Source organism: Anas platyrhynchos, chromosome 9, assembly GCF_047663525.1.
Source record: "Anas platyrhynchos isolate ZD024472 breed Pekin duck chromosome 9, IASCAAS_PekinDuck_T2T, whole genome shotgun sequence".
Classification (NCBI taxonomy): Eukaryota; Metazoa; Chordata; class Aves; order Anseriformes; family Anatidae; genus Anas; species Anas platyrhynchos.
In genome coordinates, this window is record NC_092595.1 from 24,111,037 (window position 1) to 24,134,352 (window position 23,316).

At 39.0% G+C, this 23,316-nt stretch overlaps 2 protein-coding genes across 6 annotated transcripts in view; one reads left to right on the forward strand and one right to left on the reverse strand.

The window, feature by feature from the left end:
- The window catches only part of ATR (ATR serine/threonine kinase), a 41,532-nt gene extending 33,219 nt beyond the window's left edge, over positions 1–8,313 (reverse strand). Inside the window, exons 1-9 of one of the 2 annotated variants that reach the window (XM_027464294.3) lie at positions 8,118–8,313; positions 6,618–6,709; positions 5,615–5,758; positions 4,153–5,042; positions 3,235–3,422; positions 1,995–2,189; positions 1,551–1,777; positions 664–813; positions 341–539 (exon numbers count right to left, since the gene is read on the reverse strand). In XM_027464294.3, coding sequence (XP_027320095.2) covers positions 341–539; positions 664–813; positions 1,551–1,777; positions 1,995–2,189; positions 3,235–3,422; positions 4,153–5,042; positions 5,615–5,758; positions 6,618–6,709; positions 8,118–8,176 — 2,144 coding nt within the window. In that variant the 5' untranslated portion in view covers positions 8,177–8,313. Of the gene's footprint in view, positions 1–340; positions 540–663; positions 814–1,550; positions 1,778–1,994; positions 2,245–3,234; positions 3,423–4,152; positions 5,043–5,614; positions 5,759–6,617; positions 6,710–8,117 lie in introns of those variants that run through there. The other variant, XM_038183415.2, reaches the window with a different exon arrangement.
- Positions 8,314–8,429: 116 nt separating this feature from the next.
- The window catches only part of PLS1 (plastin 1), a 39,347-nt gene continuing 24,460 nt past the window's right edge, over positions 8,430–23,316 (forward strand). The window contains exon 1 of one of the 4 annotated variants that reach the window (XM_027464508.3): positions 8,430–8,542. The gene's annotated coding sequence lies outside the window, so the exon portion shown is untranslated. Of the gene's footprint in view, positions 8,543–8,698; positions 8,874–8,896; positions 9,043–9,822; positions 9,988–23,316 lie in introns of those variants that run through there. The other 3 variants (XM_013109293.5, XM_005010855.6, XM_013109287.5) reach the window with 3 other exon arrangements.

Consider the following 23,316-nt stretch of genomic DNA (forward strand, 5'->3'; position numbering starts at 1 on the left):
TATACAAAAGGAAGAGAAACTGTAAAGATTTTAAAAGACATATGGGCAAATATTTTAGTGACAAAGACACCCCCTACACCCCCTTAGTTTAAAATTATTGTTTAGAAATGGGGTTCTACATTAGCGAAGTAATTTGTATATAGACACAGTAAGTGAATTCTAGTCTACCTTCATTTACACACATTCTGTTGATATATTTTATACTTTCTAAAATCAAAGCCTAGTAAATTCTGGATGAAATAGAAATAAAAATAAAAAACAAATATTTGTTTCAGTGCTTATAATATAGTTCTAATATGTGTGGTTTTCTTCTTGCAAGAGAAGTTCCATTAATACATACAAAAGAGCTTTGGGAATCACAGTGCAGGATGTCATGCCTCGTGGATGAAGCAGAAGAGAGAATCCTTTAACACAAGTAGCCCGAATTACTTCATGAGGACTTTGTAGTGCCCAATGATAAATGGATTTTCTCCAATCCAAACATATGTTTTTTGGGAAGAGAGACAGGAGGAACACACAGTGTGACTGAGTTTGGGGTGCTAAAGAGAAAAATAAAGCAGGTAATTACTTGATTTAAAATTTGAATATTGTTATTAATCATAAAGGGACAAGAAAAATAATTTCCTGAGAGATAATAGGTTTTATACACTTTAATATACTTACAGAAACTCTGTGCAGTTTTTTCACTCAAAGCTAGAGGATCAATCCCAAAAGCAGATGTTTTAAAAGAATCGTCAGGATGGCTGCAAATCCAGGGCAGAGACAGCATTCCACATAGATTGTCAAGAATCTGATCACTCAGCGGAATTTTTACTAGAAAAAAAAATCCAACACATGACACGTTTTTATGTAAGCTCTGTATAGACGCACGTTATGTTAATTTAGTACAGATTTTTTTTTCAATCAAGAAATAATGGTATCAATACGGGTTGATACCCTACATTTTATACATATAATATAATACAGTCTTATATGAAAATAATCTAAACATTTCATGAAGTGGCAGCAGGTAATGTGTGAGCGGAATGAATACAACTCTGCCATCTCTGGATTTTTATGAAAACTCAGGTAGATTTTGGGATGGCTACTAAGCTGAATTCACAAAACAACATCATTCTTAGAAGACTCTCTGTCCCCTGTCTTACTAGCTGCTTTAAAAAATAACCAAACCAACCAACCCACCCACACAGGTTCTTTGTAGTTTAGATACACTTCCAGCATGCCAAGTTCTGATGAAAATGGTTAGAAGCTATGAAGTCTTTAAGTGAAACAGAGGTAGTAATGCATGCTGCCTCTGTGCATTCTAAGAAGGAAACTAGTTGAAAATTCATTTCTAAGACTTGTAAATCACATTCAAAAAGAATACAAAGAAAGCTCCCTAAATAGAGAAAAATTGTTTTTTTTTTTAAATTATTATTATTTAATTTAACCATTTTTGTACAGAGTTCTAACACAAGATGTGTAATTTCAGTACAACAAACCAATTTAGTCAGATGTGTTCTTAGTTTACAAAACCAACAAAAAACATGTTATTTTAAATGATTTCTCACCTTGTGCATACAGCAAAGCATCAAAGATTTTCACTATTCTGTCAACCACTTGTTCTAGGTTAATAATTTGCGTAGCAGCCTCTAACAGGCTCCTACAGACTTTCACTACTCTTGTGATAAAATCAGAGGAAATCCATATGAACTGTATATTCACCAGAGAATCCGAGGAGCTTGGAGTATTCTTGCATGTGTCAGTGTTACACGGATGAGTTACTTTATGATCTATACTGTTAAAAATAGAAATCATACGATCAGTGTAAGAGACTATAAACATTTACTACTGTAATGCTTTTAAGCAAAGGTGACATATAATTGTACCTCTTCAAAATATGCAGGACTTATCCGATACTTGTCCTGAGACATGGGGCAAGTATTAAACTAATCCACACAGATCGTAACAGTTACAAGAAACTATTGGTCTCATTTTCACCTTGGTACCTTTACCTGGTAGAATCTGTTGGGGGAGAACAGTGAACTATGCACAAAGCAGCTAGTCGGAGAATTACAGTAATTCCTTCTACAATCTGAAGGATATCCGCTGTCACAATTTCTTTCTCGAGGATAAGTATTAAGGATGCAGCTTTCTTTGTGATGGCATTCCATAGTGTGCTCTTCACGTTCATGTTTACTGGGTTAAGTCTGTAATTTGACCATATTATTTTCAAACATATGGGTGTGTTTCAGTGGTTCCCACCTGCTCCCACCACCACCAGAAGAGAGAAAACATAACAGCAAAAATAGATCTAATCCATGTTAGATACAGGACTGGAGGATTAAGAAAATAACAAATGAAACTTTAGCTTATATGAGCATTTTTGGAGAACAAGATATTAATTCTAAACTCAAACGTGAGGCAAATCAGACTTATCTGAAAAGCTATAAAGGTATTAGTTTACCATCCTTAGAATGTTATGACAACCAGGGTGTTTCCTGATTTTATATAAAAAGGCAAATGTCACTCCCAACTATAGCCCTGCCAGCCTAACTTCAGTCCCTGGGAAATTCTTCCCTAAATCCATTTCTATCCACATAAGGGAGAAGACGGCAAGAGACGGCAAGCAGCTTTGTAGAAACTGACACAGTGGACCAGTGGGAAGCTGAATAGGAGAGACCACTGTGTCCTTGTTGCCAAGATGGTCAGCTACATACTGGGCTGTGTTATCAAGAGCAAAGGCCAATCCCCACATCTGGAGTACAGACAGCATGCTGGAGCCAGTTTTGAGTGCCCAAATACAAGAAAGAGATCAATATGCTGAAACAAGTGAAAGATAATCAGAGAGCTAAAGCAAAACACAAGAGGCCAATGTAACTGGGTTTGGTCACCCCTGAATAACCTGATTTAACTTGACTTGTTTTGAGCAAGTCCAGGTCAACAGTATAGCTATGTACAAGATTCTACCACTCCTTGTATATTCTCTCAGCGTTTCTATTTTTAATGTGTAGAAATTAAAATAAAATAATTCAATTTAAACACAATAAAATAAAAATGCAGTCTCTTTAACTGAAGTTTAGCTAAAAGTCATCTGTAGATTCAGATCTTTCAAAAGATCATTGAGACCTTTTCCAAACATCTTCCAATGTGACTATTACAAAAAAACTGCCTCAAAACAAACAAACAAAAAAAGCATTTCTTATTATTCTCTAGTTAAATTAGTATTAAGTGGTTACTGAGTAAGTGTCATACATTACTGGTGTAGGTGATTTCTTTGGACGCTGTGTAGATAGGCTTAGCCGTTGTCTTTTCTCTGGAACTTCATCACTGCTGCTGCTCCACCCATCAGTATCAGAAGTATCCAGCTGGTTCTGATGAAGTTCCTGCAATATTTCTTCTGTCCGTGTTTTTAGTGCTGCATAAAGTGGACTAACCAGATACTGAAATGTATAAACAAGAGAAGTACCATGATTTGTGTTATGCCTTACTTCCCAAAGACATGATATTATTATTTCTGACATCGAACAGAAAATTTTGAGACATGCTGGTAACGTCAAAGTCTTAAAAACCTTTCTGTACAAGAACTTTAATTACACAATGAATGAAGTTCCCACCAGAGACAATGCAGCTTGTTTAGCTGTTTCCCAGCTCTTGCCATAGTACCTGGCTACTGAAGCCATCAAAATAGACATGAGTTTAAAAAACAACAGATACAATATACATGTGGCTGCATGGGTTAAGACAGAACACCCAGCACACCCACATCTCATTATTTTAAATTAAACCTTTCTGTCTCCCTGTCTCTACAAAGTATGACAACGCATAGAATTAGAAAGGAAAAGCAGCTCATATGATGAAGGGAAATTACTTGTTAAGCTACCCTTGTTTAACCCTATTCTGTGCCTTAGCCCCATTGTATAATACAGTTGTAAATAGATACTTGTGCCTGCATAGCCTCTCAATAGCTTAATATATTTCAAAAAGACAGGGTTCAGCTATGTTAAATTAAAGAATTCTAACCTATAAAAATACATGAAACAGCTGAGTAACAAGGAGGAATACCAATTAAATTATCCAACTACAACAATATTTCTTGGATTTTCTTCTTTGCACAGATATAAGGTTATGTACATTATCTACTAACACGAACAGTTTCTAAAATCAACCTACCTCTTGTTCTTCCTGAGTTCCAAGCACATTCACAAAAATACTGCAGATGGTATTGATATGGGCTTTTCGCACTTGTAAGGCAGATTCATAGCCAGGTGGAACAAACTCCAGAAAATATTGCAGTATATGGCAAAAAGCAGCTTTCAGCTTTTCAGAGTGAAGACACCTAAATACATCTCCTTCAAACAATGCACAAAGCTTCTCTAGTAGCATGTTCAAGTAGACAGGTTCAATATTTTTGTAAGAATCTGCTTCAAAAGGTAATAGTGTCCTCACCAACAGTAAGAGTGGTTCTTCAAAAAGTTCTGATTCTTCAATATCCATTTCAGGTGCTGATTGTAGAATTCCAAAAAAGACTGTGAAGAAAACACTGGCCAGCTGTTCTGGAGGTCCTCCCAAATGGATTAATTTTATTAAAAACTTCACTGACAAAGCTTTAACTTTTGGACTACCATACTCCAACAGGGAGCAACCTATCCCCCAGAGAATAGTATCTTGTCTTACAAAAAAAACATCTGCAACAATATGCGTCAGGATAGACAATAAGATAACTTCCAAACAGTCTACGTTAGGCATACCCATCAGCTCTAATGGTGCCGATTTTAAATATCCCACACTGTCACTTATATTGCTTGAAAATCTCTTCACAGTCACCGGCCATACCAGCACATCTCCCCAGAGATGCTTTCGTACATCTCTTTCATGCAGGAAGATTAAATCTTGGAAAAGCTGTAGCAAGTCTTTTGTCAGTATTTCAAAGATGGAGCAACCCCTCATTTTAAACAGAAAAAGTAAGGAGCAAATGACATCACAGATGTTTTTGTGCAATGTGTTGCAGTTTGGAGTTGCAGCAATTCGAAGAAGCCTTGTTATGATCCAGTTACTAAATTCTAGGACAACGAAAAGAAACAGCACTCAGAAAACTATTAAGATAAAAAACAATGCCTCCTACTAAAAAGCACATCCTTGAGAGCAAATTATTCATCAGTAAAAAAAAAAAAAAGAGAATAAAGGAATAAAAAATTTCATTGAGAAAAATGTGTAAGCTTCGTAAACAGAAAGCTTTTGCAGGGACATTTCATCAGGAGATCTTATTGAAAACCAGGAAGGGATTGTGGGCAGGAAGAGAAGACTGATTTTCGAATGGGTAGTTCCAGACATTTTTTTCCACCTCAAAAAACCCCTCAGGCAATAACTATTTGTATAGGATATCTTACCAACGTTAGCTGGACGGTATCATAATTACTAAGCAAAAGTACTGAATAAGGTTAAACTCAGTTCTCATAAATTACCATTATGACATACGCAAATCAATACGCTTAATAAAAGTCTATCATAAGATTCATAGGTAACGGCCAACTTACCAATTTTTCTTTTCCCTATTTTCTTTTGTATGAATACATCAGCAGAAACTTTAAATCCTGTAAATACCAAAACTGAATACAAACACTTTCAAACTCACCAATGGAACTGCATTCAGTTTCCTCCTGATTTCCACCCACATTTACAAACATAAGGGGGGAAGATTTCATGATATGTTGAATAAAATCTAGCAGCATCACAGAACTTGGCTGTGAATCTGATTTCTTAATGAGTTCCAAAGCAACTTTAAAAAAAAAAAAAGAAAAAAAATCTGAATTAGCATTGCAACAAACCCATTTCACGAATTTTGTTCACACCTAAAACAGGAGATGAAGAAATTTATTATGTAAAATATTATGGTACTGTATCAAAGCTGTATAGTTATCAACCTGAAATGTACCATATTAGTCCATGAAAAACATTTTGTGGTTATTGTAAACCCTGTACATGACACCAAACTGTATGAAGTAAAATATAAATTGCTCTTAATAAGTATTATTCATTAACACTACTTCCATTCATTTAGTTAGTACTACATCCAGCTCTTTGATTAGTACAAAATAGCAAATAGTTAACGGTTTAATTTGTAATAATGTTTTCCTAGATTTATGATCTCTGTAGCAAAAACGCCGAGGATTATTCTAAAGCTGCAAGAAATCAAAGTTTTTAAGTTTCAACTTCAGCTTACAGAATCAAGTTTAACAAAATATTAGAGATATCTAGTGCTGCTACACAGCTCCCTTTAAGCAAGTATCTGAATCACATCACATTTATCCAAATTCCCCAAGGTTACTTAGAGAGCACAAGAAGGAAACTATCCCAGATTTAAACAGCAGTTTTAGACAGCAGTTAACCAGAAAAGTTACATGATAAAGCTAAAATACAATACTTATATATTTAAAAACAATACTTAAGAACAGGCTGTCTTTTTTTTTGGGGGGGCAATTATACATTTGTCTGAAGTCACTTTGTATCTCAAAAGCAAATACTTCAACTACTAACATTTGTTGAAGTGAGATGTAACTTGGAGAGAAGGGAGATTCCTTAAACTGTAAATCACGTTTAAAATTTATCACTTTGAAAGATAGGGATGTAATACTTACCCACATCTACATCTGTAAGAATTCTGTCAATGAACTGGCAGAGTATTTGTCTTGGTTTCTGAACAACTGTATTGTATTCTTCTGGACTAGCACTAAAATTAAAAGTACATTATGTTATCAATTTTAAAACATTAAATAATACGGAGTTAAACACAGAAACAGGTAATTTTCTCTTTCAGATGTCTTCAAAAATAAATGCAGATGGTTTTCTTGATTTAGCAACCAGCATATTACATGTCCTTCTCTCCCCGTATTTTTCATACACACAAAGTTGTATGAAACTCTGAAAATTGTTTAAATTTTATTATGCGACTACATTTGATATACATTAAACACACTTCTGACCTATTATACCCACCACCACAAAGCAAAAGTTGTGTTTTTTTTCCTGCCCTAAAAGGTTTCGGGCAGAAAAATAAAATTGAGTACCCTTTTCACTTTGGAAATTAACAAAATTATTCAGCTTATTAGCTACCAGTATGCAGGGTAAGAGGTTTCAACAGCAACTGCTGAGGTGATTACCATGTCAGGTACCTTTTTAAGGTCACATTTTCAATATTCAACTGTAGCTCTTTGTGAACTAGTTGACTACCACAGAACAAGCTGCGGTCTTGATGCTGCCATTAGAACTCTAGAGACAAATACTTTTCTTTCTCTGCATGCATGGAGCATATACGTGCCCCAGTCATGAAATGCTCCTATACGGGTTTGATCTTTGTCCCAGCGCAGCTTCTTTCAACAGAGCTGGAGAGCAGCAGGTTTTGATCTGTGAGAAAATGCGTAGCAAATGACCCCATGGTAATTCACACTGAAGTCTCAGAGGTAAGTAGGTTCATTTCACGTTACACAATGAAGATTGTGGCAAGGGCAGGAACATGCCACACACACTGTGGATGGCTTCAGCAGAGGCCATATGGGATGGATTCCTAGCGCGCTTGTGATAAACTCAGGTGTCTGTCTAGCTCTAAGCTATCTATCTTCCTTACAAGCTGAACAAAAGTGATGCAACGTGTTATTTTGTATGTGCTCTACCTACCCAGCACAAGAGATGGGCTTTTTATGACATTACCTCAAGGAGCAAGGAACCCAAGCTCCAAGCTTTCAGCGCTGCCACAACCTTCTCTCCCCCACCCTCCAGTTTGCCACCTGCAGAATGCTACTAGTACTGCTCCTGGGATTATGAGGCCTTTTAAGTGGCAAAATTGAAGGGAATGAAAGAAATTCAAGGACCACAAAAAAAAATTAAAATAAAAGGAGGTAGAATCGGAGCAGCAGCAGGCTGCTTTCTTTCGGGCAGCAGCAGACGACGCTTAAACAGGACACGCTTCTGACTAAGCGCAGTTCGCATCCATCCCGAGGGAGGCACAGGACAGAAAGCAAACCCGGTGCGGGATGTACCACACGGGGCAGCGGCGGGGGCGAGAGACCGGGCCGGGCCGGGCCCCGCGCCCCACTGCCCAGGGCCCCAGTCGGGCAGGGGCCGGGTGCCCCGCGGCCTACCTGCCGAGCTCCCGCAGCGCGGGGATCATGGAGGCCATCTCCAGGCCCTGCTCCGCCATGCCTCCCGCTTTCACCCAAACCGCCTCCGCCGCCAGCCGGCCGCTCGCCCGCGCCCCCCGGCGGCGCTCCGCCTTCAGCCGCTCCGCGCCGGGCCGCGAAGGCGCCGCCACAGCCGCTCCCCGCCCCCTGAGGCCCAGCCCGGCCCCGCCGCACGCGGCCCCGCTCCCCTCAGGCGCCCTCGCTGCCGGGCGAGGCGTGAGGCGGGACGCGGCGGTCCCGCCCCTGCTCCCTTCGCGCCCTGCCATTGGCCGCGGGAGCTGCCCGTCCGCTCTCCCCGCCCTCCTGATTGGCCCCGCCTCGCCCGCCGGCAGCAGGTGGCGCGTGCCCCGCGGGGCGCGGCGGCAGAGCGGGCGGCGGCGGCTCAGGTAGGGAGCGGGGGAGCCCCGGGGGCTGCTGCTGGCCGGCTCCGTTAACAGGCGGCTGGTCGCGTCCTGATAAACGCGCTGATTAATTAACAATTATAAGCTGCGTCGGTCTTTTAGGGGTTGCTGGCATAGGAAGGGGCTGGGGGGCTTCAAGAAGCTGTAAGACGTAACTGGGTTTTATCTTTGTTGTTGTTTTTTTATAAATATTGTAGCGTTTTCTGCTACCTGACTTCATAAAATGTTACCTTTTAAGAGTAATTCCTAGAGAGAAAGCAAAAACCATACAGCTTTCCATGCTCTAAGTATTGCTTTGATGCTCCAGGAAGACCAGGTCCGTCTGGGTTTTATTTTAAACAGAGAATTTTCTGTGTGATTCAGAGTAAGAAAAACTTTTTAAGACAAGTTTAAAGCAGCACTCTGAATGCAAACATCCGAGCATGAGACAGGCTTGGAAGCCTTCTTGGCTAAGAAAGGTGTGACTTGCACTGCTTGCTAATTTGGTGAGTTAAAATCCCAGAGACATAATCCTTGGTAAATTTAGGAGAGATGCGAGGCACCTGCTGGGGCGGTAGAGGAGTCTGACCAGGATGTGTTACTCTTCAGCTTTCAATCTGAAGAAATAGGATTAAGTTATTGTATTATACGATGTTATTTCTTCATTTACACTGCATAAGTGGGATTTGCGCGGTGCTGAACTGGAAAAACACAAAAGTACTTTTGCATGTAAGTCTCCTAAGTCACCAGTGAGATGACATTAATGTAGGTATTGTAGGCACGATGTCGGTTGTCGTAGGCAGAATGCTGTAGAATTTCAAAGTGCAGTTCCTTCAAGTGTTTAACAAACTACAAATTCAGGCTTTTTTTTTTTTTTCCACCCAGCTGTAATAACTACTCATAGCACTTCCCTAAAGGGAAATCGCTGTTTTCCATCCTTCACTGGGCATGAGGTTAGAAGCTTCTGCTTGTTCCTGGTTTCAAAGCCCCATCCATTCCATTCTGGGCAATACTGTCAAGTTCTTCCTGCTGACTGGGTATTAGAAGACTCTTCAGTGCCCATAATGACCTTATTATGTCCTGAGGAGGCAAGAAGTCTTCTGGATGTTCCCTGGAAAACATTTTGCACTTGCAAAACCTAGCACTCCTCAAACCCTCAAAAGATTCACCCAGTTTTGCTGCTTACTTTTCTTGAGCACGCAGTAAGCAGCTCAATAAACTCTTAGTTCGTCTCCTTGCTTTGTCCTTATCCCATTTTTTTAATGTCATCTTTACCCTCAGGAGATGGAGAGGGAAGAGATGGAAAGGAGAGGGAGCTGTTTTTCCAGCTGGAGAGAGTGACTTGATGCTAATGAAAGTCATGTGCTCTTAGGCCATGTTGTATTTTCTTTACCAATGAGTCTTGGGTGTGCAGAGCTCACGGCTTGCAGAACTCAGGGAAATTGATGCAGGTAGGTAGAGCTAAGTATCAAATCCAGTGTATGGGGCATTAACAGGAGTTATGCCAAAGCTGCCTTTCCCCTTGCCCGTGGGTAGTCCTATCACTTAATAGTTGTGTGACACTTCCACACCCAGGTCTCTTATCTGTTTTTGCTTTTGTTCCTTCTTTACCATGTACCTCTGCAGGTCAATGTACTTAGTTTGAGACACTAAGAAATGCTGACTTTGCCTTGGACGAGCAGAACACAAGAGTGTGTTTGTTGTCTTATTCCCTCAGTTATTTAATCCTGAGGTAGAAGTACTGTTTGTGTTGGGGCTCATCCGCTGCGTGGATGTATGTGAGATGCTCCTCTGTGTCACTATAGGGACCCCAGTTAAATCTTGTCTGTCTCTTGCAGGTAGATACAAGTGATTCTATTGGTCATTTAAATTCACACACACGTTCCCTGATGCCCTCGAGAACTGTGAGACACGAGCATTGCACAGGCAGGTTTGGTGGTCAGAGGAGTTGTAGCCAAGACGGCGCACCGAGCCCCTCTTGAACACCTAAGGAGTTTCATGTAATATCAAGGCGTGCTTAGGGCTTATCACTTGTGGCTGCTGTAGTCACACCAGATTGTATGATTACTTGAAGTCATATTTCCATATATAGCCATGAAAATGGTTGTCAGATTAGCTGGCTGACCTTTGAACACACTGCATTGTTCATGGAAACCATAAAAACGTGTATTCCGGCAAGCTCTAATTTTAATCTGTGCCTGTGGCACGTAGTCAAGTTGTCTAGAACGAAGGGGCACAGGCTGAAATTATACCTGGTCCTGAATATTGGTTTGAAGGTTTAAAATAAAATGTAAAGGGAAGAATGAAGCAAAAATGAGATGGGTAAAAAACTGCAATAGTAAATGCTGTTAAGGACTAATCTAGATAGTCTTAGTCCTGCAAGCATTTTTTTTTTTTATGCGAATAAACCTCCTTAAGTGCTAAAGACTATTGATGAAGCAAAATTTAAACATTTGAGTAATTTGGAGAGCGTGTTAGGTGATATATTCTTTGGGAATCTGGTGTTATTACAAGGCAGCAATGACTTGTGTTTTTTTTTCCTTGTGCACAGCTTCTACAAATAAAAATGAGTTGCCTGTATACATTGGAGTTGGACTTGATGATCCTTGTGGGTCCTGTCCAGCTCAGGTTATTCTATGATTCTATGAACTTTTTGCTACTCGTTTCTTGCTTTCTTGACGTTCACTGGGCAAACAGCTGACCAGTGATCACATTGTGGTATGCAAAGGGATATTAACACAAAATCGAAACTGGTATTAGTCAGATCAAGTTGAATATTAATCAAGAGATCTAGTTTATTAATGGAACCAGTTCTGCATTACAGTCACATCAAACCACTTAAGGGATATTTAAGCATCTCTGTAGCTACACAACTAAAGAAGGGCTGTAAAATGAAACAGGAAGGGTGACTTCTGTTATCTGGTATATTGTTTTGTGATAAACTGATGACGTGACTTCAGCTTTGATTCATACCAAATGCAGTCATGACCTTCTGTATCTTACTATCTTTTTCAGTACTTCTAAATCTAAATTGCTTGATGAATTTCTGGATTTTTTTGCATATGTGCTTAGTTAGAGCTATTACACACAGGTTTCTGAGGAGAAGAAAGGTAGTACATCACAATTGCTTATCAGTGAGGCTGGTATTGCTAAGCCTCAGCAATAAATTATGCATAAAGCAGGTCATGTGCTTGTACATGTGTGCTTTTGATGGGAAAAGGATTATCAACCCACTTACAGGGTTCTTTTGCAGATGTTTTATAAGTAATAGTAGGTACTAGGAAAAAAATTTGGTGCTGGACCTGGTATTGCCCAGCTTAGTTCACTTAAAGTATATTTGCCCTTCAACTTGTTAATAATCATTGGTAGGTTTCAGAATGGGTTATTAAAAGCATTAACGTGCAGTAGAGCTGAAATATTAGGCCATATGTTATCAACAAGATTATATCTACCTGAATGCTAATTTAAAGGATTTGCGTGAGCTTCAGGAACTAGCTGTTTCTTTTCTAATGAGATGTTTCCTCGTAGGTTTTTATGTTCCAGAATTTTTATATTTTAGAATGCTTTTGTCTTGCATGTTCATAAAGCCTTTCTTCTAGCTTCATGTCTTCCTTTCTTCCATTTTTTCCCTATGTGTCCTGCTATTTCTTGATAGGTGAGTTTATCCCCTTATGACAAAGGCAAAAGTGATTCTGTTCTTTCCTAACCAAAAGGTAGGTCAATAGAAAATAAGAAATCCTCTATTCCCATTGACCTGAATATTTTGCTTCTGCAGTGTTACTACTTCCTTCAAACTTGATGTATGGAACCAAGATATATTTGAAACTGCTGGGAGTTTTACCATTTTATAGCTGGCATCAGGACTTGGCTCTGATACCACATCTTCTCTTTTATTCTCCCCTTTGGTATCATGATGTAGTTAAGTGAGAAAATAATTCATAACCGAATATAAACATCTATTTTGCTTTGCTTGTTGTCATCCATATCAGCTATTCAGTTTTGTGGGCCAGAATATTTTTTACATCCCAAACTAGCAAAATGTTATAACATGTGAATAAATTTAAGCCTTATCAATGATTTCATTGGTTTAAAAGAGTTATCATTTGCTTGGAATTGTATCCACAGATAACTACTTCACTAATTCAAGGCCTGTTGGACAGTTCTTCTAAAAGCTTCTATTCTTGCTCATCTTAATCATTGCTGTCTATATATCTTCAACTCTTCGAATGAATTTCATATCTGCAGATACAGCAATAACAGGATAATGTATCACTGAACATACATGGAAAATACATATCCTCTATAAGTTAGTGTTGAGAACTCTATAATGTGTTGGATAAAATAAAATGCAGTTTCATCAAAGTTATCCAAAATGTACAAGTGGAAATGCCATTGCAGTGGGAATTATTTTATATGGGAATTACTTTGACTCTTCTTTCTAACCATTCTATTAAAATTGAGCCTGGCAAAATTTTAGTTGCCTCTCACGGTTTGGTCACACTATACCTTTCAGGCTGACTGTCATGGTTATTATAAAATGAGATGAAATGTTTCTAGAACAAGATAAAGTGTTATCATTTAAATTAGAATATATTACTAAGCTGTGCTAAAATCCTGTCTGGTTTGCATTCTTACAATGCCACCTACGTGAAAGAGCAAGGCTGCAAGATCACTTGCAAGTGCCTAACGTTACCTGCAAGTGACGTGTTATCAACTGTTAGTGGGGAAACACTTCTGATGGCTCCTTTATTATATGGTATAAAGCTTGCTGGAATGTATTGGTTAGATAGCTAAAAAGTATGCCCAGATAGTACAAGTGTTGAAACTAATCTGAATCAGCATGGATAGGAGCTGAGGACAGGCTGATTTGTAGCAGTCTTTCCTCCAACCCCCAAGATACTTTTTGCTCATTTTTCCTGGTGATACTGGTTCCTTGGTTGCGTTGACGAAATAGTGTTTTAGGAGGTAAATCTACAGTTGAGGGAACCCTTGAACATAACAAAATAAGTAGAGGATTAATAGACTTGGAGATCACAAGAAATCATTTTCATGAGCTAGGTTGGACTCCCACAAAACTCAGATGGCAGGCTTTTGCTAACGGATGCTGCAGGAATCTGCAATGCCTGAGTAAGCTATAACTTATCTTTAGAAGAGCTAGCTAGCCTTGAAGTCAAGATCTGACATGATGTCAAATCTATAAGCTAATCAAATAATTAGTACTCACTAATATAATATTTTATCTTCAAGTTTTTTTTTTTTCTGGCTTAGAATAAGAGCTCAGTTTGGCTACAGAAAAGTCTTAGCTATGTAACTAGGTCTCCTGAAATAAATTTTAAAGCCTAACCTAAAGCTGAAGTATATTCTGAACCTGATTTCTGTAAATTTTATTTTACTTTCTTTTCCAGATAATGGATGTAGCACATTAATGAACCGTGCAGAAGTAAATTGAGATTTAGGGTTAAACATTTATCTTAAGGTTTGTTGTGAACAGGAAGGAAAGGTTGTGTTCTGTTGTCTTATTGCAAGTGCCTCATGCTGTTACCCTTCTTACCGTCAAGGAGTGCTGATGGATCGACAGCAGCCCTTCTGCTCACTTAATGTATTTTTTTCAGTTTTATATTTTGAATCCTTGTAATGTACTTACAGCTCCAGAGAGTTGTCTTAGATTTGTACAAATGCAGGACATGCAAGTCTTACAGGATATACTCAAACTTATCTGGTCAAATGGTATCTTCTCTGAACCATACGAATCCCATGGCTGAGGTTTTGAGTAATTTAGTTACACAACATTTGTAGAGAAATATATTTTTTTCTCTTCCAAACATGATTTAAAATGTCAGTTGGCAGCTACAACTGTACATTTTCTTCTGGCCTAATTAAGAGCAACAGGACCAGCGGACGAACTTTGTGTTCTCCAGATACTCTTCTAGTTGTGCAGACAGGCGTTCACGCCGCCCTGCCACTGGGCTGCTTTTATGCTCCGCTCCAGCAAGCGTGCCTCCTTAAGGCCGGGAGCTCACCAGTGGGCAGCATTTACTGTGGGCTCTGACAGGTTTTGACATGCTGCCAGTTGCTTTTGCCATGTATTGTAGAAGACCGGCCTTTTCTCTCTAGCTTGACCAATGGAGAAAGCAAAACAAAAATAACCTATGAATTTTCCATGACAGAAAATCCTGGCTTGCTTGTAGTATAGTAGCTGATCAGTCTAATCTTCTAATAATCTTTTGAACCATGGAGAGTTGAACAAGGAATTAGCAGGGAACAGAGGGCCATGTTGCCCTCTGATAATTAATGAAAACTGAAGAACACTCTGCTAATGTAATATGCTCCCATGCTGTTCAGTGACTGCCGTCAGCTACTGTCTAAAAACACCTGTGGATGTGAATGGAATTGCTGAGGAGAAGAATATGCATTTGTATTGTTGCCCTTAATGATCTTCACATGATTAACTTCTGGGGTGACCTTAAAACTAAGTTCATTAGTTAGCGTCAGCCTGTGGCTCTGGGCTGGATTTCCAGTATTTGCAGTGACCTGAGGCTCCAGCCTGGAGCCCAGCAGAGAGCACGGCAAGGGCAGGGCTGGCCTGGCGAGTGCTGTGTTGGCTGTGCCAGGAGCTCTATCCCCTTCTGCCTTGTAGGCTTGTTCACTGATAGCTTTGTTCATAATTTTGCTTTTGCACTTAGGTGCTAACTAAATGCTATTTTCACACTTAGAGAAGATAAAAATGATTAGTGATATTCCAGTTGGCTTAAGAAAAAGATGTATTTTCTTAAGTTATAGGTAGCATAGAGGGATAAATTACTCATCAAAGAACAACGAGTAAGGTGTGCCCTACCTCTTAAACAGCCCCAAATCTGGAGGAAATAGAGGCTTGGGACAAGAACTGGAAGCCTTTGCAAGACGTGAAAACATCAGTAGCATTATTAACAGATTAAACAGGTAAGGTGAGCGTGCTTTGAGTGTAGTAGTTGAAATGCAAGATCCAGCAAACTCAGAAAAACTGAAGCACGTATGTAATCTGCGAAATTGCAACTGGCTAAGGGTAAAATGATTTGGGCTATGAGATGGGTACTGACAGTTGCTGGGCTGGAAGCAGGTAGATAGCGTAAAGCCATGCTACTTGCTGCATTTTAATGTTCCTGATTACTTCTGCTTCCTTGCTGCAAATAAGGTGGATCAGAGTGAAGTTGCAACTACTGGACTGTAATAGCACTATCCCTTTCGGAAATGTAATACTTAAGTTGTAGTTTAGGGGGAGACCAGAAGATGGTGAGTCAGTGACTTTAACACTGCTATCAGTTCTCATCCTCTGCCTGAGCTTTCCGTTGAAGATGCTCCCTGACCTGTGATTCATGGAGTTGAGAACTTATGTGAGGATCTGATTAATTTTGAAACAAATTTCTAGTCCTTTTGGTTACAGAGAAAGCTTAAAAGTTAATGAGAGTAATGTGAAATGTCTGAAAACAGAAGGCAGATGTCATTCCAGATTAATAATTTTAAAATCCTTTATCATTTCATAGTTTAATAGATTAGGCTATGACTCATGATTGTTTTTTGAAAGTTTGGGATTGTGATTATTGCTTCTGGTTAATTTTTCTGTTTAGTGATTAACTATCAGTGCTATAATTTAATAAACAAATGAAGGAATAATTAAAGCATAACCGCAAGTTTTAGATCTCATTTGTAGAGTACTGGAGCACCCAAAAAGCTTTTCTGTCAAATGAGATTCCTGTCAGCAACTCCTGAGTTCCGAGCACACGTTTGGCTGTGTCATAGCCTAATTTCGTACTGATGCAGTTACTTCAGTAAGAATTTCAGCATTTCTTTCCTAACCAAAAAATAAATATACAGACTGTTTATGCAGGAATTTGGTATAAAATAATGACATTTTTATTTGTAATTTTAGTCCCTTGTTAGCAAAAGCTGTGTGTGCATAAACCTAGCCAGAAAAAGGAGGAGATTAAGTATCGTTTGGTGGTGTCTTTCAACTCACTTCCTTTTGCTGTTGTAAACTTGATATGCAATGTCAGCCAAGGCACAAAAGAATGACTTCAGGATAGAGTGCCTGAAGCAACGTGCTTCTGTTAGTGTAGTCTTTCCATTTATATTTTAGTGAGGTTTGCTTTAGTGAAATGTGACAGTAAAAGCAAATTTACATTAAAAAAATCACTTTTCACAGCAGTGACTGGTAACCAAATAGGTTTTATCACAAGCTGTTTCCTAATTTCTCATCAAATTTTCTGTATGTTAATGATAGACGTTTTCCATCTAACGTGAATTTGTGTGGTGAAGCTGCTGTGATGCTTTGGTCCGAGGAGGTACGCGCCTTGCTGTGGTTTCTGGGTTTGGCACCCCAAGCTGTGGGGGCTGTGTTTGTTTGCTCATCCCAGGTTGTCTCCTTGTTCTTGGTGGCACCTTGTGAGGCACCAGCTTTCCTCTCCAAAGTTTGGTTTTGCCTTCGTGTTAATTGTTGCAGCTTTTTTTCCTTCTGCCCATGGCCGGGTGTGTTCAGAGTTCTCAGCGCAGTTCTCTCTGGTTAGTACCTCTGCGTAGATGTTCTTGCCAGACATTTTGTTCGTCTCCTAATTGCAAAGCATTGATTCTGGCCTTCCAGAAGAGTGCATTTGCCTGGTGGAATACCAGGTAGCTCACTGAAATGCCATGAGCGGAGACATTTCCATGGGTGAGGCCAGTGGATATAGGGCCGAGGTCAGAGGTGAGGTGGTGATGCAGAATGGGCAAAGCACAAGGGGTGCCATGGCTGGGCCCTACGGAGGCGCTTCAGGAAGGAGGGTCTGGCACACGTGTGCAGGGAAGCCACGCAGCTAGTCGGCATGGGACGTGGCTGTCAGTGCAATGAACTGCTTTTTGGAGAGTACCAAATGATCCATCCGTAGGGTTGATGTGGGTGGTATCACTGGAGATCACAGAGAAGATCATAATGTGTGAAGTAGTCTATTGAATGGATTGAACTTGTTGAAAGAAGGACATACCTGCTTTCTGTTCAGGGATCAGTCAAATGCGTTTGGGGCCACTGTAAACATTATGATGTTTATGCTTTCTAAACAGTAAACATGATAGTATTTACACAAACAAAGCAGCTTCTTCCACCAAGTCACCTTAATCTAGCCTGACCCAAGTGTGAACTCCTGGAACCTTGCTGATCAACTTGAAGCTAGCTCTGTAATCACCTATAGCTTGAAATACAGACATTGCCACCTCTAAAACAGAAAGGAAAAAAAAAAAAAAGATGTTTGCTTTCTAAACAGTGCCTTTAAATGTTTAATTTTTGTTTAAAAAAAAAACCAACAACAACAAAATGCCTTTAAGCTTGGATAATAAGATGATCTGATGGGGTTACCTCATTTATGTTAATGCTACTTTGAGTTACAATGGGCAGGCTTGGGTGTGTTCTTGAGCTGAGGAAAACATGTTAATGCTCAAAGTGAATAAAATTCTTCATTACAAATGCATGTGATTGTAAATGTGGATAGCAGTTGCCCTACTTGTAACTAAGGTATATATTTGAAGCACCCAAGTGAAAATGGGTTCCCATAACTCTAAGCCATACAGCTCTCAGATACAGGCTGCAAGCTTCAAATTTTATAACAGGACTTCCAAATTTCCTTTGTGACCACTAGTTTTAACTGTATTGGTGAATGGTAAAAATTATTCTAGACTTTTGATAGTATGGTGGATGCTAAAGCAGCACAAAAAATGATTAAAATTGGGAAGGTTAATACCACACCAGCAAAGAGACATGTATTACAGTCTGAGTGGTTTCTACAAATGTGAACTTTGTAATACACTGGAAGGAACAATTGTTCTAGAATGTATTCAACAAAAGGTCTTCGATGTGAGCTTCTGTTTCCACAGCTGTTTTCTAGTTCCAGTTCTCTTGTCACTGTTCCTGCCTGTTTTTCCATGTCCTTATTATGGTACGCGGATTTTGTCACTGGATGCAATTGTTTCTTATTTGAAAATCCAAACATCTTACTTAAAAATCCCATAGTGAATGCCTCAATGATTGTCCATGCATACAGTGAGATATGTAACTGCGTCCTTGAGGAACACTTGTGATTACACTAATCACATCATTGATACAGCAGCACTAAACAAGGGCAGATTGCTCCAGTCTTGGAAGAAATACCATGCCAGTTGCAGTGTGGATAATTGCAATGTTTGTTAACTATAAACTCCTTGTGTCTTTTGTAATCTTCTCCCAATTAAATATTTGTGTTGTTGAGGAATGAAAGGAATATTTAGAAATATTTGAAATTGACCAAGAAGGAGATTTAGATAGCATCAAAGGTAGTTTAGATTTATGGTTTGAGTGCATGCAAATTCCTACTCTACTTTCATTTTCCTTATGTGCCTGTGCTTTTCCTGGCAAAGCTTGAGTATGATGTGTACGGGGTTAGTGAACTTTCACCAACACAAAGGTTATACATAATAAAATGAAGAATATGTGCTGCTTAAGCACATTCACTGTATCTGACCTTCAGTTTGGATCAGAGTTCTTTCAATTTAATCATGTCAGAGATTCTGTAGGGAAACTCTATTATTCAAGTCCCTTAATTTGTTGCTTATTATGACACAACTGTTTAGTATTTTGTATTCTATACTAAGATTCTCTTCTTGCTAATTTGTTGATATATTTGTATTACATACTAGGTGCAGAGAGTTCAAAATTCCTCATCTGGAAGCTTTCATTAAGCAAAATACAAAGTGCAGTTCTTGTATTTTCTCAAATCTGTGGTGACTTTGCTTTAGATTAAAGGACATTTTGTTTTTGTGTTAAAAACTGAAATGTTGTCTATTATCAAGGGACCTGTGGGAAAAAACAAAATAAATCTGTATTTCTAATACTGATGTGCTTATTATTTTCAAGATAAACCAAAAGCTGCTTGTTGCATGGATGCAATGTTGTGCGTACAGTTTTTTTATCTGGAAGTGGTTTGTTAGGATATATTTGTTAGGATATATGTGGAGCCCAGGATACTCTATATTACCAATACACGCAGTTTTAACTTTGCTGTTCTGTGCTACTTGCATAATCGCATGACAACTTGTGTGTTCTGAGTTACCGTATCTTATAAACGTTAGCAAATACCACTGATGTGAGAAAATACTCGTTACTGCACACAGCTCCTCAGGGCTCGTGCTATTGATCTGCGTTATCTCAGCATCCCAGTGTCACAGAAATGTCGCTGTTTCAGGTAGTTGAGATTGAGTTTCGGGTAGTTGAGTTGGTGGCCGTGTGCTCGTCCATACCACAGTTTGCAGCAGTGACACAGGTGAGGCAGAGGGAAGCAGAGCGGTGGCTGGGACCTGCTGCGGGTCTCAGCAGACCAGGAACAGGCGACCTTCCCTCTCAGCCTTTGGCACCAGAGGGGGAAGGTGCTTGGCGGCTGCAAAGAGCAATTACAGAGCTCGAGTTTGCCTGCCATTCACTATTCTAGGCAGTTGCACGCTTCATCCAAGTGAAATGGAAGACTACAGCCTGAAAGAAATCTTGACGCAACATACTGAAGTGGGGATTTTAAGGAGTTTTATAAATCAGGCTAAATCTGGGTTAATGTTGGCTGGGATGAGCAGACATTGCTTTGCATGTGGGTATGAGGTAGACACAATTCAAGTTCCTGTTTCAAAGCACAGAGGGGATAAAACCACTCCAAGTTCTCTGCTGGATGTAGATGAAACTTGAACTTCTAGGAAAAATAGCAAATTAACAAGACCAAAACAGGTGCCACCTGGCCTGGCTGAATTTGCCCAAATGGTTCATGTTGCTAAACTGCTAACAGTTGAGGTTTCCAGAATGCGTTTCTGTGAACTCTGCACATAATAGCTCTGTTTCAAAATCAGTGGCATAGAGGTAGTCCTTCTGGCACAGGTAAGCTTTCCTTTGATTTTTTTTTTTTTTTATTAGTAATGCGGAGTGCAACAATACAAAGCACAGGCAGGCTTTGAGAGCCTGTTGAATGATGCATGTGAATGAAACTGCATGAAACTGATCTTATCGCTGAATTTGCATGGCTATTCTGTATACTCAGCAGCCAAGGATGCTGGAGGCGTTTTGTTTGGATGAACAGGTAGCTTTCTAAACTAACCATCTGTTTGTTTATAATAGAATTGTTCTTCATCCTGACATAAGTCTCACAAAATTATTCTGTTAAGTGAAATTGTTATTTATTTATACTGTAATGAGTGACTTTGGATCAGGCCCGTGACCTGTCTAAAAACTAAATATATCAGCTTACTGTTTTGCTACTTATTCTTGAGTCACCCATGTTTACCTTAAAGGCATAGTAGAAAATGTTGATTTTACTGTTCACCAGATTTACTGTACTGTGTTGAATAAATTCGTGCAGGGTGAATAATTAATTTGAGTGCAAGTCTTCTAGTCCTCCTTACATAAATGCATATTCCATTGATGTAGAATTTCTCTGGCTGGTTTGATAGCTTTACTCTAGCAAAGATCAGTACATACAGTTCTGGGGGGAGTTTAAAAATATCAGCTGCTCCCTCTTACATTGTACCTTGCTCACTGCCTAAGGCTGTGCCTAGAAGAGTGAGGAAAATCCTGTGGAGTATCAGTTTATATGTTGAAAAATAACACTTTCATTGTTACCATCTAACTTCCAGTAATTACTAAATACTTCTGATGGTCATTGATGTATCTATTTATGGATACATTTTAGCCATGTTTATAAGCTCAGGCTGAAACTTGCATGCACTAACTCTTCTGGATAGTGAAGCTTCACGCTGTCTGATATTTAAGGAACTATTTTGCCTTGTTATACTTCTGATCGGTTGCAGTACATACTTCCTTGATTTTATGCAACAAAATGGAATGTTAAAATGCACTTTGCAGTTCATATTACGCTGTTAGTAACTGTACTTAATACCGTAATTGTACCCTGCCTCCTCTTTTCTTTTTTTTAAAAAAAAAAAAAGGCAACACACTTCAGGAGTTGCAGTCTTCATTTTCTATGTATACGTGTATTATGTTGATAATGTTGATAGAGCTAATTACTTTGACCTTTCAGTCATCTCCTGTTTCAAAGTTATATTGGCATCCTCTTTGCTGCATTAGGTGTCTGTATATATACAAACAGAAATATATATACACATGTATATTTCTTCCTTTATCAGGCCCAGTGCTGATAGCTCATCATTCTACAGGTATTTTCAATTCTTTTGTTCTACCTCTAGAGGACTATTATATTCCACACTTAAGAACTCTTTCACTTTAGATGACATGACCCGTAATTCTACCCTCTTTGTCTCTTGCAGCTTTTTCACTGATATGGGAAAAATAATTCGTCCTTTAACAATGTTAAAGAATTGCTGTAGTTGGCCTCTAATCATCACCTATATATGGAGGTCAAGAATAATTGTAGCATAAGCAAAAAAATATTTCAATGTAACATTAAAAAAAAAAAAAAGTTGGGCAGGAGTTTTTTGTTCTTGAAAAGACAACAGAAATGTCTGTGCATGTATCTGTATGTTAATATAGAGCCAAAATTCTGTGTATTAATGGTAGTCAGTTCAATGATTACTGTTTCTGCAATATACAAGTCTTTGCTAATGTTAAATTAGCATTTTCTCAGTTACAATATAGCATTATTTTCTGTCCCTGTTGAATATGGAGAATATCTGATGCACATTCTCATTGTAAAGTTCCTTTTCTATCTCTTATACCTGGTAATGCATTCATTTCTCTCTGAAACAGGTTAGAGCTTCTAGTTTAATCTGACAATGTCTTAAATTTAGTGGGATTTTTTTTGTTCTTTTGTTTTGCTTTGTCTTTGCATTAAACTGTATCTCAGTTTGAGTCAAAGCTTGGTAAGAGAAGTCAAATGTTAATGTTTTGTAATTTTTTGTGATTTTGTAACGTAGTACATACCAATAACTAATTATTGATACCAAAGCGGTAATTCTTCTGCACAACCTGTATTGGACAATTATGCTAGCTTGGCTGTCATTAGAAACAACAGATTGAAGGATGATGTGGGGAGCGAGTGGTATTTGCACCAGGAAGGAGGAGGTGTTTCTCTAGTACCAGACAAAAAGAACAGCAACAAAAGAAAATAAGCTCTTGAGTCAGCATTTGTAACATCCATTGTAGTTGCAGAAGCAGCTGCAGCACGGAAACAGGGCAAATAGAATTTGAAATGAAGCTGAAAAAGAAATTGCCAATTGCCTGCAGGGATGGAGGAAACCATTGGGGCTGATTTCCAATCAGTTGCTCTGTTTTATTTTTCTGACAGCCTTGATAAGAGGTCAAAAAAGAGACGGGAACTGCTCTTTGGCCTGCTTACTGCATCCCTGGCTGTTGCTCAGCTGCAAGTGCTCTTCCATGCACAAAGAAATGCCACGATGATACCAACAGTAGTTTGCATTGGTGTTGGATGTGGAACATTTCCAGGAGACACCAGTAAATTGTCTTCAGATACAAAAAGCCTTCCAGGTGTAGAAGGCAGGCTAGGGATGGATGAATAATGTCAGTTCATGGTAAGAGTACTGGCTGGGGTTTAAAAGAGGATCAAGTGTACCATCTCAGCATAAAAGCAGTGTTTGTAGCTACCTTGTCCTGGGGCAGCAGGAGATGATTTAATATCAGTACAGGCTACAGAAAATCTTAATGTTGCATGAACACTATCAGGTTACAGAGAAACATATTATCTGTAAATGAACTTATGTTATCAGCAGGCAGGCATGGTTCCAATTAACACCTACTTCTGTAGGCTTGATGTTAAATCTTGTCAGTCTTTGGT